The sequence below is a fragment of the Punica granatum genome, chromosome 6 (assembly GCF_007655135.1).
Source record: "Punica granatum isolate Tunisia-2019 chromosome 6, ASM765513v2, whole genome shotgun sequence".
Classification (NCBI taxonomy): Eukaryota; Viridiplantae; Streptophyta; class Magnoliopsida; order Myrtales; family Lythraceae; genus Punica; species Punica granatum.
Window position 1 is genome coordinate 20,504,132 of NC_045132.1, and position 12,981 is coordinate 20,517,112.

Below are 12,981 nucleotides of genomic sequence, written 5' to 3' on the forward strand. Positions count from 1 at the left end.
CTTCTTTTCAAGATGTGACTCGATAAATAATCACGGAAAGGAAATTATCAAGAAAATAAATTTAAACAAAATGATTGATATTTTAAAAGAAAAGAAGAAAAAAGGATTTTTTTAATAATAAAATAAAGAGGTAGAGAGCGACCAATGTACATAATAACTTTCACATGGCATAAGCAAATGGATCTAAACCTCATTACGAAATTTATTATTTGAGCCATATCAGGACTTTAGAGCCTGAACTCTTTACCGTCAAAAGGAGGTGGAATGCAACTCCGAGAAAGGAAAATGACACTAATTGCCTCTTACTATGTATCTGTAAACAACGTTAGAAGGGACATGTAGTGAGTGAGGGGAGGGGGGAAGAGAGAGAGAGATAGAGAGAGACAGTTGTCTCCGACTCTGAGTTCGTCTCGTCTCAGTCTCGTCTGGATGACGCAGAGTTCGTATTTTACACTGCTCATCATTAAAATGCACGAACTCCTTGGCTTTTCGGGCTTAAATGTTAATTACTCGCCCTAATTTCAGGCTCAGCAGCAGTCCCTTTTTTGTCATTTTGACCCCTAATCCCTTCTGAATTTCTGATCGATCCTCCAAAAGAGAAAAGTATTTCTCATATAAATGCATATATATATATACACACACATATTTCACAACTATGCAGGTTTCTCGTTTGAAGACGAGATAATATATTTAAAGTGAAAGCGAAATTATTCGAAGAGTACATCATTGTCCATGCCGATGACTCGGTTGGGTTGATCACATCTTGTAACATATATATGTCGACTTAGACAATTGAAACAAATTAAATGTGCATACATAACACATAGACCATGGACAGAAAGTAAATTATAAATATTATTCCTTAATTTGTTCTCGCATGCATATGGACAAGCCTTTGCTGTTTATTTATTCTTTATACGTAAAGAAAATGCCCATCTAGTCCCTACACCGCTAGTTTTCTGGCATAGTTTTTCATGTAAGATTTGATGGTCAACCAAACCTTCACTTATTTCTTTGGCTAGCTATGGTTTGTTTGCCCTACTATGATTTTAAAGCATCATGTGGTCAACAGTGACTTATATGCAGGCCTAGGGCAAAGGGAAAAAAAAAAAAAAAGAATTATACTATTGTTCTAGCTAGAAGGAATCTTCCCTGAATTGTTACACCTATAAATATACACTTAATAAGGAACGTTTTATAGGCTTTCCTTGAGGCTTGAATTCATATGCAAGTAAGTATTTCTAAGCTACGTCGAGCTGGTTATATCAGATATACATTAGCGAAAGTGTTTCATGAATCATGATGACTGAGAATAAATGTTTCTTTCCATTCCTCCCCCGGTATATTAAAGCCTCTCATTGGGGTGGTTCGTAGAGTGTTCATAAATGATGGAGCAGGGATGGTGTGTGTCCCTTGTTCGGCACAATTTTGGTATGTGGCTCATCCTCCCTCAGACATACATCTCTATGGGGACGTGATATCTCTTCATTGTCCGAGATCAGATCACTGAAGGCGCCATTACAAGTTAATGGTAGATAGAAAATGCTTCAGAAAGGTAGGCTGTTCATAATTAACCAAAAACCAAACGAACCGCCAAAACCGAACCAATTCGAACCGAACCATTCGAACCGGTTCATTTTTTGTTCAGTTCAGCAGGGCATGAATGGTTGTGCTAGTTACCGAATCATCTCCAACCAGTTACTTATAGTTAACCGAACTGAACCATTTAAGTGTTAGGAAAAAAAACTCTTCTTATCCTTGACTCACACTCGACACTAATATTGTTAAAACAGAACCGAAGAACCAAACCAAATCAAACCAAAATAACCGATTCGAAATGATTCGGCTCTTTGATTGTCAAATGGTTTGGTTCGGACAGTACTCAAGTAACCGAACCAAACCATTTTTACGGTTCGGAATAGTTCGGTTCGGTTTCAAACCGAAACCGCGCCATGAACACCCCCATGGGAAAGGACATGCATTCATTTCTGTATCACTGCTCAAGAAAATATCCATAAATCCCTCGTACAAATACTTCTGATACATGATGATATGCCTGGTCACCAGCTACCGACCACCACCGAGGCACAAATTTATACTGCGAGACCACATGTAACAAAGCTTACACCTATACACAAACATCATTGCCCTTCTCAAATTTAACCAAACTACTACAGATAGTTGCCCCTACTCGAGGACAGGAACTAAGATTTTCTTGCAGAAACTAAGGTTCCTCTATGCCTTCCTCCTTTAGAGCCACTGTTCTCGACCATGAAGATGGCTTGAATCCTCCTGTTAACAAGCTTGATGCTGCTGCTGCCCTAATTTTCCTCCTCTTTGTTTCGAGCTCCATTCTTCTTTTATTTGATGGCAATGGAGAAACGGAAGAAGAAGAGAAGATGGAAGAGGATTTGATCAGTGCCCGTTTATCCTTCATGTTTCGGTCAAACTTTGGAGGGAATTTGACACGGCCAGCAGCAGCACTCTCTTCTTCTGATGCAGGAAGAAGTCGAATGCCGAGACCCATCTTTCTAGAAGCAGCCTCTTCTTCCGCAACTCGCTTCTTTTGAGACTGCAACAATTTAAATTAAGAATCAATACCGCAGACACAGAATGAAGACCTAAAGAAACTGGCTGGAGACGAGGGAAACCAAGAAACGTACTCTAAGTTGGGCTCTCAGGGCCTTGTTCAGAGAATAATCATCTGCATGTCTAGCATCAGAGAGATGCTGAAGGCGCACTAGTACAGGCTCAGCCTCTTTCTTCTTTTTTATATCCTCTTCTTGGTGCTCCAGCCGGTAAAATGGATCCGAGAGCTTACCTCTTTCTGCAGAAAGATGAATTAGTTATGTCTACTGAAAAGAATTGGGTGATCCAAGATAAATGCTAGACACCAGAAGTACCAACCTTCGTCAGCTGGAAGGGCAAATGTCTCAGCATCCTCTATGTCAAAATCCTCAGTTTTTCGCTGAGCCCCGCTTATGATTACATATTCACAGTTCTTTGGATCTGTCTGGATAACTATCTCATGCTTGCAGCACGCTGATTTCATAGTAAAGCTCCATATCTATAGGAAGAGGGAGAAAGAAAGGTACAGAGAAGAAATTGTTATTACCAATCAAAGGAGGTAGAGAAAAACCGAAAGCATCATTTTCCAAATTCATATAAAAGGCACACCAATTTTTTCTTTCTTAGCTTCTAGCTTTTGCAGTCTAGTACTCATGAGAGATCATACCTTTGTTGAATAGTAGTTTCCAACTTGCTTCTTCTCTGCATTGAACCGTACACCCTTTGCGATCATAGAGTTGCATCCACCACACCAGATATTGAAAGGCATCTCGAACCTAAGATGATGCACACCAGGAATTAGCACACAATGTCTTTTCATGTCCATCTCCTAGAACAGATCTGCATATCTATAAAGCCAGTCATAATAATAGAAATACTTTGATGTTTTCTTATATAGTTCTTCGACCCTGCCACAATATAATCTTCCAATTCAAATGTGAAAAGTAATATCTAATGCTCTTCCCAACTGGACGGAGGATATTTCGGACAAAAGAGAGATCCATCTATGTAATTTTAATATTAGTTAAATCATTAAAATATTAATCTCATTCAAAAAAAAAGTAGCGTCCAGCCTGCAACAAGAACTCACAAGCAGTGACGAACACTATTATACGGAAAAACGTTAATATGGGTATAAAAATCAATAAAGAATATCATACTACTCTTATAAAAATTTATCCAAGTAAATTATTTGCTCTTCAGATATCCAGTTCTCGCATGTAAAAGTTTATCCTCATTCACATTTGGCAATTTCCACGAAGAACCTGGTTTGCATTACTGTCTATTCTTGATAGAAAATTCCTTAACTTTTGCAGAATTTGGTTAATGGGCAAGTCATGTTAACATCAACTTGGGAAGAAACTAAGAAATACTAATTAAGTAATGAAGATCTATGCAAGTAAAATATTGCATACTGCAAAGTAACTTTTCAATGTAGAGCTCAAATGCTCTCTTTGGATTGGGTTTCAACATGCATGGCTGACAGATGATCTAAGCAATAGAGTTTATAAGTGCAAACGAAGATCATATCCTCGAAAGATATAAAAATCACGAAGGAAGCCATAAAAGACTATTAAATGAACTAGCCAAACTTCAACATGAAGCATCTAGCAAGACCTGAACATGGCATTATGTATTACCTTATGATCAGGATGCCCTGATCCAGTTTCCGTGCTCTCTCCCTCAAAGCATGTTGACCATGAAACTTGTTTAGAGAACCCTGCACAGAGAACAAGATATAGACTAAGCACCTCATTCACCATCGAAACATAACCTGACACTGACAAACTGAAAATTATTCGTAAATTACCTGCTCTGGGGTCCATTCTGGAGGGTAGTAGAAGTTGTCAGCTCTTGCAGCTGCTAAAGAAGACTGCAAAGATTCAAAAGAGAATAGAGTTGTAAGTACCAGCAGGTGATAAAACAGATATAATCAGATAGAAATAAAAATGGAAACAAAGCCTGGCTAGCAGATATTTTATCTGAAGAAATGAATTACCCACAGGGCCAAAAGGAAATCTCCCTAAATCCGTTCGACGGTAATAAATCCACAGTTAACAACCGAAATGAATACATCTACACACGAGCGAATCATCCCAAAAAGTTTCAACATTACAGAAACAACGAAGGACTGAGACAGGACAGATGGAAAAACAACTATCCTTGCCAACTGGGACAAGAATTATGGTCTGGAAGGTCTGTTTAGGCTCAATCTCTAACGATTACAGCCAAAATCAAGACTTGTTCTCCTAATTCGTCGATCAAACACTCCTACACAAAGAACTTCGAGGCACGAAGACACCGAACAAATTCCTAAAAATTACAAATGCGAACCCAAAACCCAGTTCGGTTCCGTCCTTTATCGTGCAAAATTACAAGCTTATGCTGCAAGAATTGATCCAAGACAGGTGATAATTGAAGCAAAACCCTAACCGCACCCCAAAGGAAAAATCAAGTAACAATCCGCAGCTCATCTGCTATCAATTCATCATTAGATAAAGCGGGGATTCGATAGGAACAACTTCTACTAACCATTTTGTTGGATTTCTTCCGATTCTTCGCCTGATCAAATCAGCTCGCCGGTCGTTCTTTCCTTTGTTCTTATAATTGTTTTCTGGCTGTCCTGCAAATATGTCGTCGGAGAGAGTAGAATATTTCTTCCTGTCCCGCCGCGTGTTTTGCCGCCACTTTGGGCCCAGCTGAGACCGACTCAGCTATGGGCTTCACAGAGGCCTGCTAAGGTGGGCCCATAGTCGGCCCACTTTTGGCTTTTGCTGTGATTTTGATTTTGTGCTAACTATTTCTTTTTTCCTTTACATTTTTTTAGGTACATGAGATTAGTACAATAAAATTAGAAACTAAATGAAAGAGTAGTTTCAAGTAATCCGCTGATGAGAACCAAATCTAAAACTTTTTTTTATTTTTAAGTGATGGTACGTGCCACTATATTACCCTAATTTCCTCACAGTACTTTTTTTTTTGTCAATGAGGGTTTCCCATTTGTTTTTTTTTTTTACTTTTTTTATGAGCACCCCTTTTCTTTTAACTGTTGAAAAGGCTAATCCCTTTCTGAATTGATCTAAGCAGATCGTCTAATATAGATTCAGCATATTCATGAGAATCGCAAACTATCTTGCCATCCAAGTTAATCACTTGTTGATATTTCCGTCACACTTCAACAGAAAGAAGTCACTATTTCATATATTTTTCTACCAAGTTATGTGTTAACCTCAAAGATCACCAATATTTTCTAATATTAACTTTTTGCTTTTAGTAAAATCAAGAGGCATCATCTACCTGTAACTAGCTGAGATTAATACATCCTAACTCGAACATCGACATTTTGTGACTAGGAAGTGTTTCAAGAGCGTTTCAAACTCCTACAATGCCGACAAAATCCGTCCACTGAAGACGAAGTTTGTCAGTTGAGGCCGCGCCTTTCGGTTTCTAATTTATATATACGTATGAGCATATGCTAATTGACTTGTTTTTGCCGGGGACAATGGATATTTCCTTCAAGCAGAGATCGGGAAAAGTAGCATAGACAAGAAAGTTTGCCAAGATCCCCTTTTATTATAAGGCATTATAACCTTCTTTTCACTGTTCACACTTTGCTTTGTCCATGGGGAATATCGAATGTGTCCATTCCCCACCATTATCTCTGATGCAATCCACCGACGATGGACGGCCACCTCAACGTATAATTCATATATAGTGGAGCTTCATATTTACCCCAAAACTTAACCCTTATAATATTGTCTGCACATACGAGTTAATCAAACTTAATTAAGATGCTGCAAAAAGACCCATTAATTAGCATATTAATCAAGCACATATAATTCAAGGTTTGGCAATCATCCCAAATTATGGCCATTAATGTCCCTTTTATGGTCCCTTGAATTGTAAGGAACTCTCATTTCGTTCGGGGGGGGGAAGTGGGTCCATTGTCCTATTCCCTCCTTTTCATTCTCATATTCCCTAACCATTGATAAATTTATTAAATAAGCACAAAAAGGTAGATATGCTGCTATGTTTTCCCACATGAAAGCAATGAATTTGGGGGAAGAAAAACAAAAAAGAACAATGAATGAATCTTCGTACAATGGTACAAGTTACCGATTCAAATTAGTTAAGTCCGAAAATTGGATTTGATCATTCTCAGTGAGATTTTTACTGCTCCTTTATTTCGTTTTTCTAATCTTATACTAGATTCATGAAATTTTCTTATAACAGGAAAAAAAAAACTAATGATATATGCATATGTGTGTATCCTACTTGGGTTTCTATACATAGGGTATGTCCATGTTATATATATATTTATAGAACCACCTTCCCTATAGGGTTTCAGGTTGTCATAAACTGGTGAGAATTCTCCCATCTGCTAAACTCAAATTTGGGTGGTGTGGCTATCCTCCATGCTCCATGCTTCCATTCATCTCCATCCTTCTCCTCCACCTCTTCCTCCACTTCTTCCATGGCTTTGAAGGTCTCCCACCTGCTCTTCACCTTGCTTTGGCTCTCTCTCCTCTTCCTATTGTTTCACCACTTTCATAATGCCATGCCCTTCTTCATGAATCACAACAATCAACATATAGGCACTACGACATACCCGTCGTCGTCCTTGATCTCTCGTGATCAGGTTTCGATCAACCGGAAGGTTCTCACCAGCAAATTCGACTTCGCTCCTTTTCAGAAACGCCACCATCGCCACCAGAAAAATCATATGGGAGGTTCTTCAGATGAGCGAGCTAAGAGCGAGATCGACCCTCGTTATGGTGTAGAGAAGCGCCTCGTCCCCACTGGCCCAAACCCGCTGCACCATCGATGAAGATTTTATTATTGATTGACTTACATGGCGGGGTCAAGGAAACTGGTTTGCATGGTGATTCCATTTCTTTTGGGAATTGCGATTTTTGTGAAATGCAGCCTTTGTACATGTATTAATCTCAATATTTGTTAATATATCTTCAGAAATAGCACATTACATACGTACTATATATACAATTTTGGGTTTTCACTGGAATGCTCTGTGATCATTAATTCCAGTAGGTTATTCTTCCATTTATTTTTTCCCCATTATAATGTTTTGATTCTAGAGCTATGGGAGTAATTTCATACAAATTATTAGATTTTACTGGTGAAATTTCAAATTGGAATGATCACATGAGTGGCTGTGACGGCAAGGCAATGAGAGGTTGTTTATGCACCATAATGGCATAATATAATGGGGTCGGTTAGCTTGACTATCTTCCAAAGTTGCAAGAAATGGGGTTTTTTTCATTGTCACTTGGCGTTATTCTATGCCTTCTTTCGTGCCAAGAAACACACATCTCGTGTGTGTGCATATTCACATTGAATTAATAATATATATGTACACAATCAATATATTAATTCAAGTGGTTCGGTACTTACTTCCCTCAAATAAAATCTTGAGTTCGAGTATTTTGAAATTGAGAAAAATTGGGAGAGCTATACCTTTAGAACTGAGCCGATTTGACTCAAATTTGGATTAGACTAGGCCTAGCCTTCTAAATATCAAGTAATACGCACTGAAAAAAATTAGGATATGCATCATGCGTGAATCAGTTTAGTTCAGTCATTCTAATTAATATTAGGGAGGGCGCGCAGAGACAAACAAACAAAGCTAGTGTGCATTAGGAAATAGGAACATCTTATTACAACTTAAGTATATTCAAATGTAATGCCCTTTTCTTCCTAAATGAAAAAGTATGCATTCCTCGATATATATATATATATAACTGAAAAAAAACTCGGATTTTATAGTATTTTATCTGAAAAAGAAATTATTATGATCAATTGCATAAGGGATTTCTAACATGTTACAACTGACACAAACAATGATATATATACAATGTATGAAATGTTTTCTTAGAGCTACAAGAAGCCAAAAAAGGTGAAAAGAGTGCTCATAAATCATGAGAAGGGGACAGAGGAAGGAAGGAGTAATTGTTAACTAAAGAGAATTACCTCAGGTGGGGAAGTGTTTTGGTTGGGAATGAGAGGTGAAAAGGCCCGTGAAATGATAGTTATGATTCGGACGTTATATATGTAAAGCAGAATTAAGAGAGGTCCCCTTTCAAGGGCTTTTTTTTTTCCGATTTGTTCTTTTTAAAATTCTGGTTTATAAGGGATTGATTGAGATAAGAGATGTAATGTATTGGCATGAGTAAATATTATTACATCAATAATGCAATAGCACACATTTTCATCTAGAATTATAAAAAAAAAAATTTCAAGTTCGATTCTTTTACAAGTAGAATTTTACGTAACTCCTTTTAATTGAAAAATTAATTATTTTAATAAGATGGTCGTTGACTATGAGCTATCAATATACTATTAGGGCAAGTCCATTTTACATCAAAAAAAAAAAGTCTGTTTAACATTACAACTGTACCATCGAGTTTGGCACTCCCAAGTGATTAAACCCGTTGATTTACGCCAGTTCTGATGGGAGATCGTCGGTCGGTTTAAGAAGAAGCCTAACACAGCCAACAACGTGCCTGGTTATTGATCTGAACCATACGAAGACATAATCTTTTTCTTCAGAGAGTAAAGAGAAGCCCCTCCACAATTCTCTAGTAACTCTAACAGCAAATTGGTTATGAGCATCTGGTAGATCCTCGTCCTCCTATTCGCGTCTTGCCGATCAGTAGATGAGATCGATGGACGACTCTGTAAATTGTTTGAAATTCATAGGCAATTATATAACATAACAAGTTCGGAGGATTTGACCCTAGCATTTTCAGAAGAAAAAAAATTTCTCAACTGTTATAATCACCTCAAACCCAAACCCTTGCCCATAATAATCGTAAATATAATAGTTATTTATAGATCTTTAAACTTATATAAACCGATCCTCCTTTTTTATTATTATTATTGCGCGGAATTTTTTAAAAAATTTCAGTTATAAAAGAGGCTCGTAACATAATATAAAGAAAGGAAAAAGTAATTTAAATAAAATAATACAGATAATCTTGTTAATAAAAATTAAACGTAAAATTTTTATCAGGCGAAAGTGTATATCAATGCATTACAATTCTGTGTCATTTCCTTGATATTATACTTGAAAAGCTTATGGAATGCTAGGAAAAGCAAAGCATAGAGAACGGAGAAATTGTACCTAGAAGATAGCAGCCGCATGATTGTAAATAGATTTGATTAATAAGTGCTGAAGAGTGGAATCGCTTTCTTCAGCTTGATCATAAATGCTCGCGGGCCCCAACCATTTGAGACATTGAGATTTTATTTACCTTTGTTCATCCGAAAAAAAAAAGAAAAAAAAATTGTATGTGCATGGATTCTACCCTCATGGATATAATAATATAGTTCAATATATATATTTTGCATGTTTTCGCACCTGAAATCGCGGTCATTGATTTCTCAAATGAGATATGCGCCTCTTTCTTCTTCTTCTTCTTCTTCTTTTTTCAAATAATGGAGATGGGCTCATATAAAAATAGCAAATTGTGGCACTTATTGAAATTCCCTTTTTTCAGGTACGCTAACTTTTAATTTGATAAGAAAAATAATGATTTACCCATTATAAATTTTTTTAGTGTGAATCCTGATATTTGAAAATCTAATTGGACCCCAACTAATCCAATCAAGTTGAGACTAAGGGATAACGCTCTTCTAGTGTGAATTTTCTTCATTCACAATACTCGAACTCGAGACTTATTTAAAGGAAACAAATGTCGAACCACTTAAATCAGTTCACGTTGGTTATCCATTATAAATTTTATGGATTATTGTTTCATGCGAATATGGAAATATAAATCTTCGCTATACATTTCCACCGAAAAAAATCTTCGCTATTCATAGCTTACAAGCATCCTTCTATATGTGGAAAGAATCAATTTGGAAGGACATAATAATATGATTAATCCGGACAATTGCAACATAGCTGGCACATTCCATGACATCATTAATTCCATCATAAATCATTCTTAACTAGAATTGTCTGTCTGTTGGTAAGATGGGCTTATTGCTTCTCGAGATGTAAGACAATCGATCTCTATCATATAACTCCTTCTACAGAATCTACCGACGTCCTCCCGATAATATCGATGTGAAAAGGCAAATAGCCGAGTCATCTACATACGTGTTAGCCAAAATATTATCTACAAAATTGAGGATTCATTATAAGTCCAGTCACTATAAGTTATATTGAGTTACCAATCGTTTCTCCGGTGAGATTAAAACTTCGGGTGGCCTAGCAATGCCTTGGCTGTGCGCATCGACGTGAGGCTGGCTAGGCCCGGCCGGGACTGCACCAAGTCAAGACTTAGTCATTGGAGGCGCTATAATGGCACTCCATAATGGATACTTTCCGAACATACTTGATTTTTGCTCGCTAATCCAAACGACATTTCTCCTTTATGTGGATCAGAATCGTGATGGTTTACTCTTTAATTATGACGATAACATCAGTTTTAAAGGTTCAAAAACGATTGAGCTCCAACTAATTACTTTAAAATCCCGAATGCTAGTTGTTCTAGAAGCTGTTGAAGATGGCGAGAATCGACATCTTATGTCCCCTTACAACCTTCGCAACTTTATCGTCTGGTTCCCCCTAGGATTCTCTCCACTGCTGTTGTCTTGTTGATTACTCAACCAGGATTTGCCGACTAATTCCCATCCTGATCAATATCCTATCTGCTGGTCATGACTTTCGCATCAATGAGTAATTTTCAGTGTCATGTTGTGCTCATTCCTACTGTATTCCATAGGTACGGTACTTGAGACTCCACTGCCGTTGAATTGAACCTCTCTTATTTAACAAAGAAGGCAAGCTCCCCCAATAAATATGGTAACAGAGACTTATCATCCGTTTTGGATCAGGGAAAATGGAGAGAAAAGGTACATTCGGAAAGAAAAAAAAAAAAAAGGGAGGGAAAGGAAATTACATTTTGTATGAGAATTTTTAAGAATTCATATAACTTTCTCTCCCTTCCAACATATTTTCTCCATTTTCCTTGTACCTAAACAAGCTATAAAGTTAGGCATGGTATAATTTCCGCGATGATTTTCCCATATGCATAGCCTTTTTACTTTATCTCTTTTACATGTTTTAATTGACGTAAAATTTGAACGAGAGTGACTGTAACAACATCACTATAACAATATATTCACGATCAACATATGATTTGCAATTATTGTAGATCCGGTCTCAAAGTTTATAATTAACTAGATTTTTTTTACCCGTACGTTGCACAAAACTTTTACGTATAAATATAATTGAATTTATCTAATTCAAACTTTACCATTTTTAGTTAAATTTCAAAAAATTCATAAATAATATTTCTTTTTCCTATAGTATATAATATCTAATAATTATATCCAAATATCTTAAGGAATTATGATCAATTAATATGTTAATACTACATTAGAAGAAGGAAGGTAATAGTGTAACTTTTTTCAAATTATCATTTTTCTAATTCAGACAAAAATTAATAAACAAAAGTTTTGATGATAATTTTGTAATTTTAATATTTATGCATAAGTTTTGAGGATATATACAAATTAAAATATTTCACATCCAAATATATTCTTGTATATATAAATTAAAATATTTATAAACTTTTAATGTATATTTATTTACTTATTTGATCCAATTTAACCCAAATTGTATATACATTTATAATTATTCCGCTATTTTATTACAAAGCATTCAAGTTTATATATTATATAGATTAATTAACTTTTGTGGTGTGAATGGGTTAGTATTCATGCTTACTGGGTACACGGTATATTCAAAATGACCTATATATAAAATCAAATTTTCTTAAGCACAACAAGAGCATTTTAGGTAAATGTCATCATGCAAGCACATCAAAGTTTAATGTTATAGAGACCATTTTGAACATTCAAATCTCTTAATGGGTTTCACACACTTATGTCTCACTGCCATATTTGTTCTTTCAAAAAAGGAAAGAGTTGTTGTTGCGTGAAGCCTGCGCATCTCTCGACAAAGAGCCGCATCTCTCGCCCCGCCTGCTACTTGGAGACGCCACGTGGCGCCTCTCCCGGGCGGGAGAGACTCCCGCTGGCCATAGTCTTATAGAGACCATTTTTAACCTTCAACTTTATACTAAATTCATTGCAAAGTTCTTTTTTTTTTCTCTCTCTTTTGGTAGATGAAGTTTCATCTTATTATTATGTAGTGCATGAAATTTCGATCATCATGACACCATCTAGTGCTTTCGAACCAAAAAGTGTCAGCTTTATTCACAAATGTGGGCGACTACTTCTTAATGGATGGTGCAATCTTGTGATATAGGAATAATCACTTGTTAGTGCGTACTTTACCAGAACTATTTCATAGAATTCTATTTTTTCATCTACAAAGCGGTGCCTACAATAATTTATGACCCGATTATGCGAAGTCTCGTG

At 36.5% G+C, this 12,981-nt stretch overlaps 2 protein-coding genes across 2 annotated transcripts; one reads left to right on the forward strand and one right to left on the reverse strand.

Annotated features, from left to right (window-relative positions):
* Window positions 1-1,965: 1,965 nt before the first annotated feature.
* LOC116212538 (coiled-coil domain-containing protein 130-like) lies at window positions 1,966-5,246 on the reverse strand. Its single transcript, XM_031547203.1, has 7 exons — window positions 5,101-5,246; window positions 4,379-4,441; window positions 4,209-4,288; window positions 3,236-3,344; window positions 2,908-3,067; window positions 2,664-2,827; window positions 1,966-2,572 (listed from the first exon to the last, which is right to left on the reverse strand). Exons 1-7 carry the CDS (start codon window positions 5,101-5,103, stop codon window positions 2,225-2,227), a joined length of 927 nt encoding a protein of 308 aa, XP_031403063.1. The 5' UTR covers window positions 5,104-5,246; the 3' UTR covers window positions 1,966-2,224.
* Window positions 5,247-6,934: 1,688 nt separating this feature from the next.
* On the forward strand, window positions 6,935-7,812 carry LOC116211642 (CLAVATA3/ESR (CLE)-related protein 12). The gene has a single exon (XM_031546104.1). It carries the CDS (start codon window positions 7,043-7,045, stop codon window positions 7,394-7,396), a length of 354 nt encoding a protein of 117 aa, XP_031401964.1. The 5' UTR covers window positions 6,935-7,042; the 3' UTR covers window positions 7,397-7,812.
* The last annotated feature ends 5,169 nt before the right edge of the window (window positions 7,813-12,981 follow it).

Bases quoted from the DNA above. Each gene is read 5' to 3' on its own strand.
- LOC116211642 (XM_031546104.1), top strand. From the start codon at position 7,043: ATGGCTTTGAAGGTCTCCCACCTGCTCTTCACCTTGCTTTGGCTCTCT.
- LOC116212538 (XM_031547203.1), bottom strand. The intron at 3,345-4,208 runs GTAATACATAAT...GCATCATCTTAG, and splicing joins CAGGGCATCCTGATCATAAG to GTTCGAGATGCCTTTCAATA. The intron at 2,573-2,663 runs GTACGTTTCTTG...AAATTGTTGCAG, and splicing joins CCCTGAGAGCCCAACTTAGA to TCTCAAAAGAAGCGAGTTGC.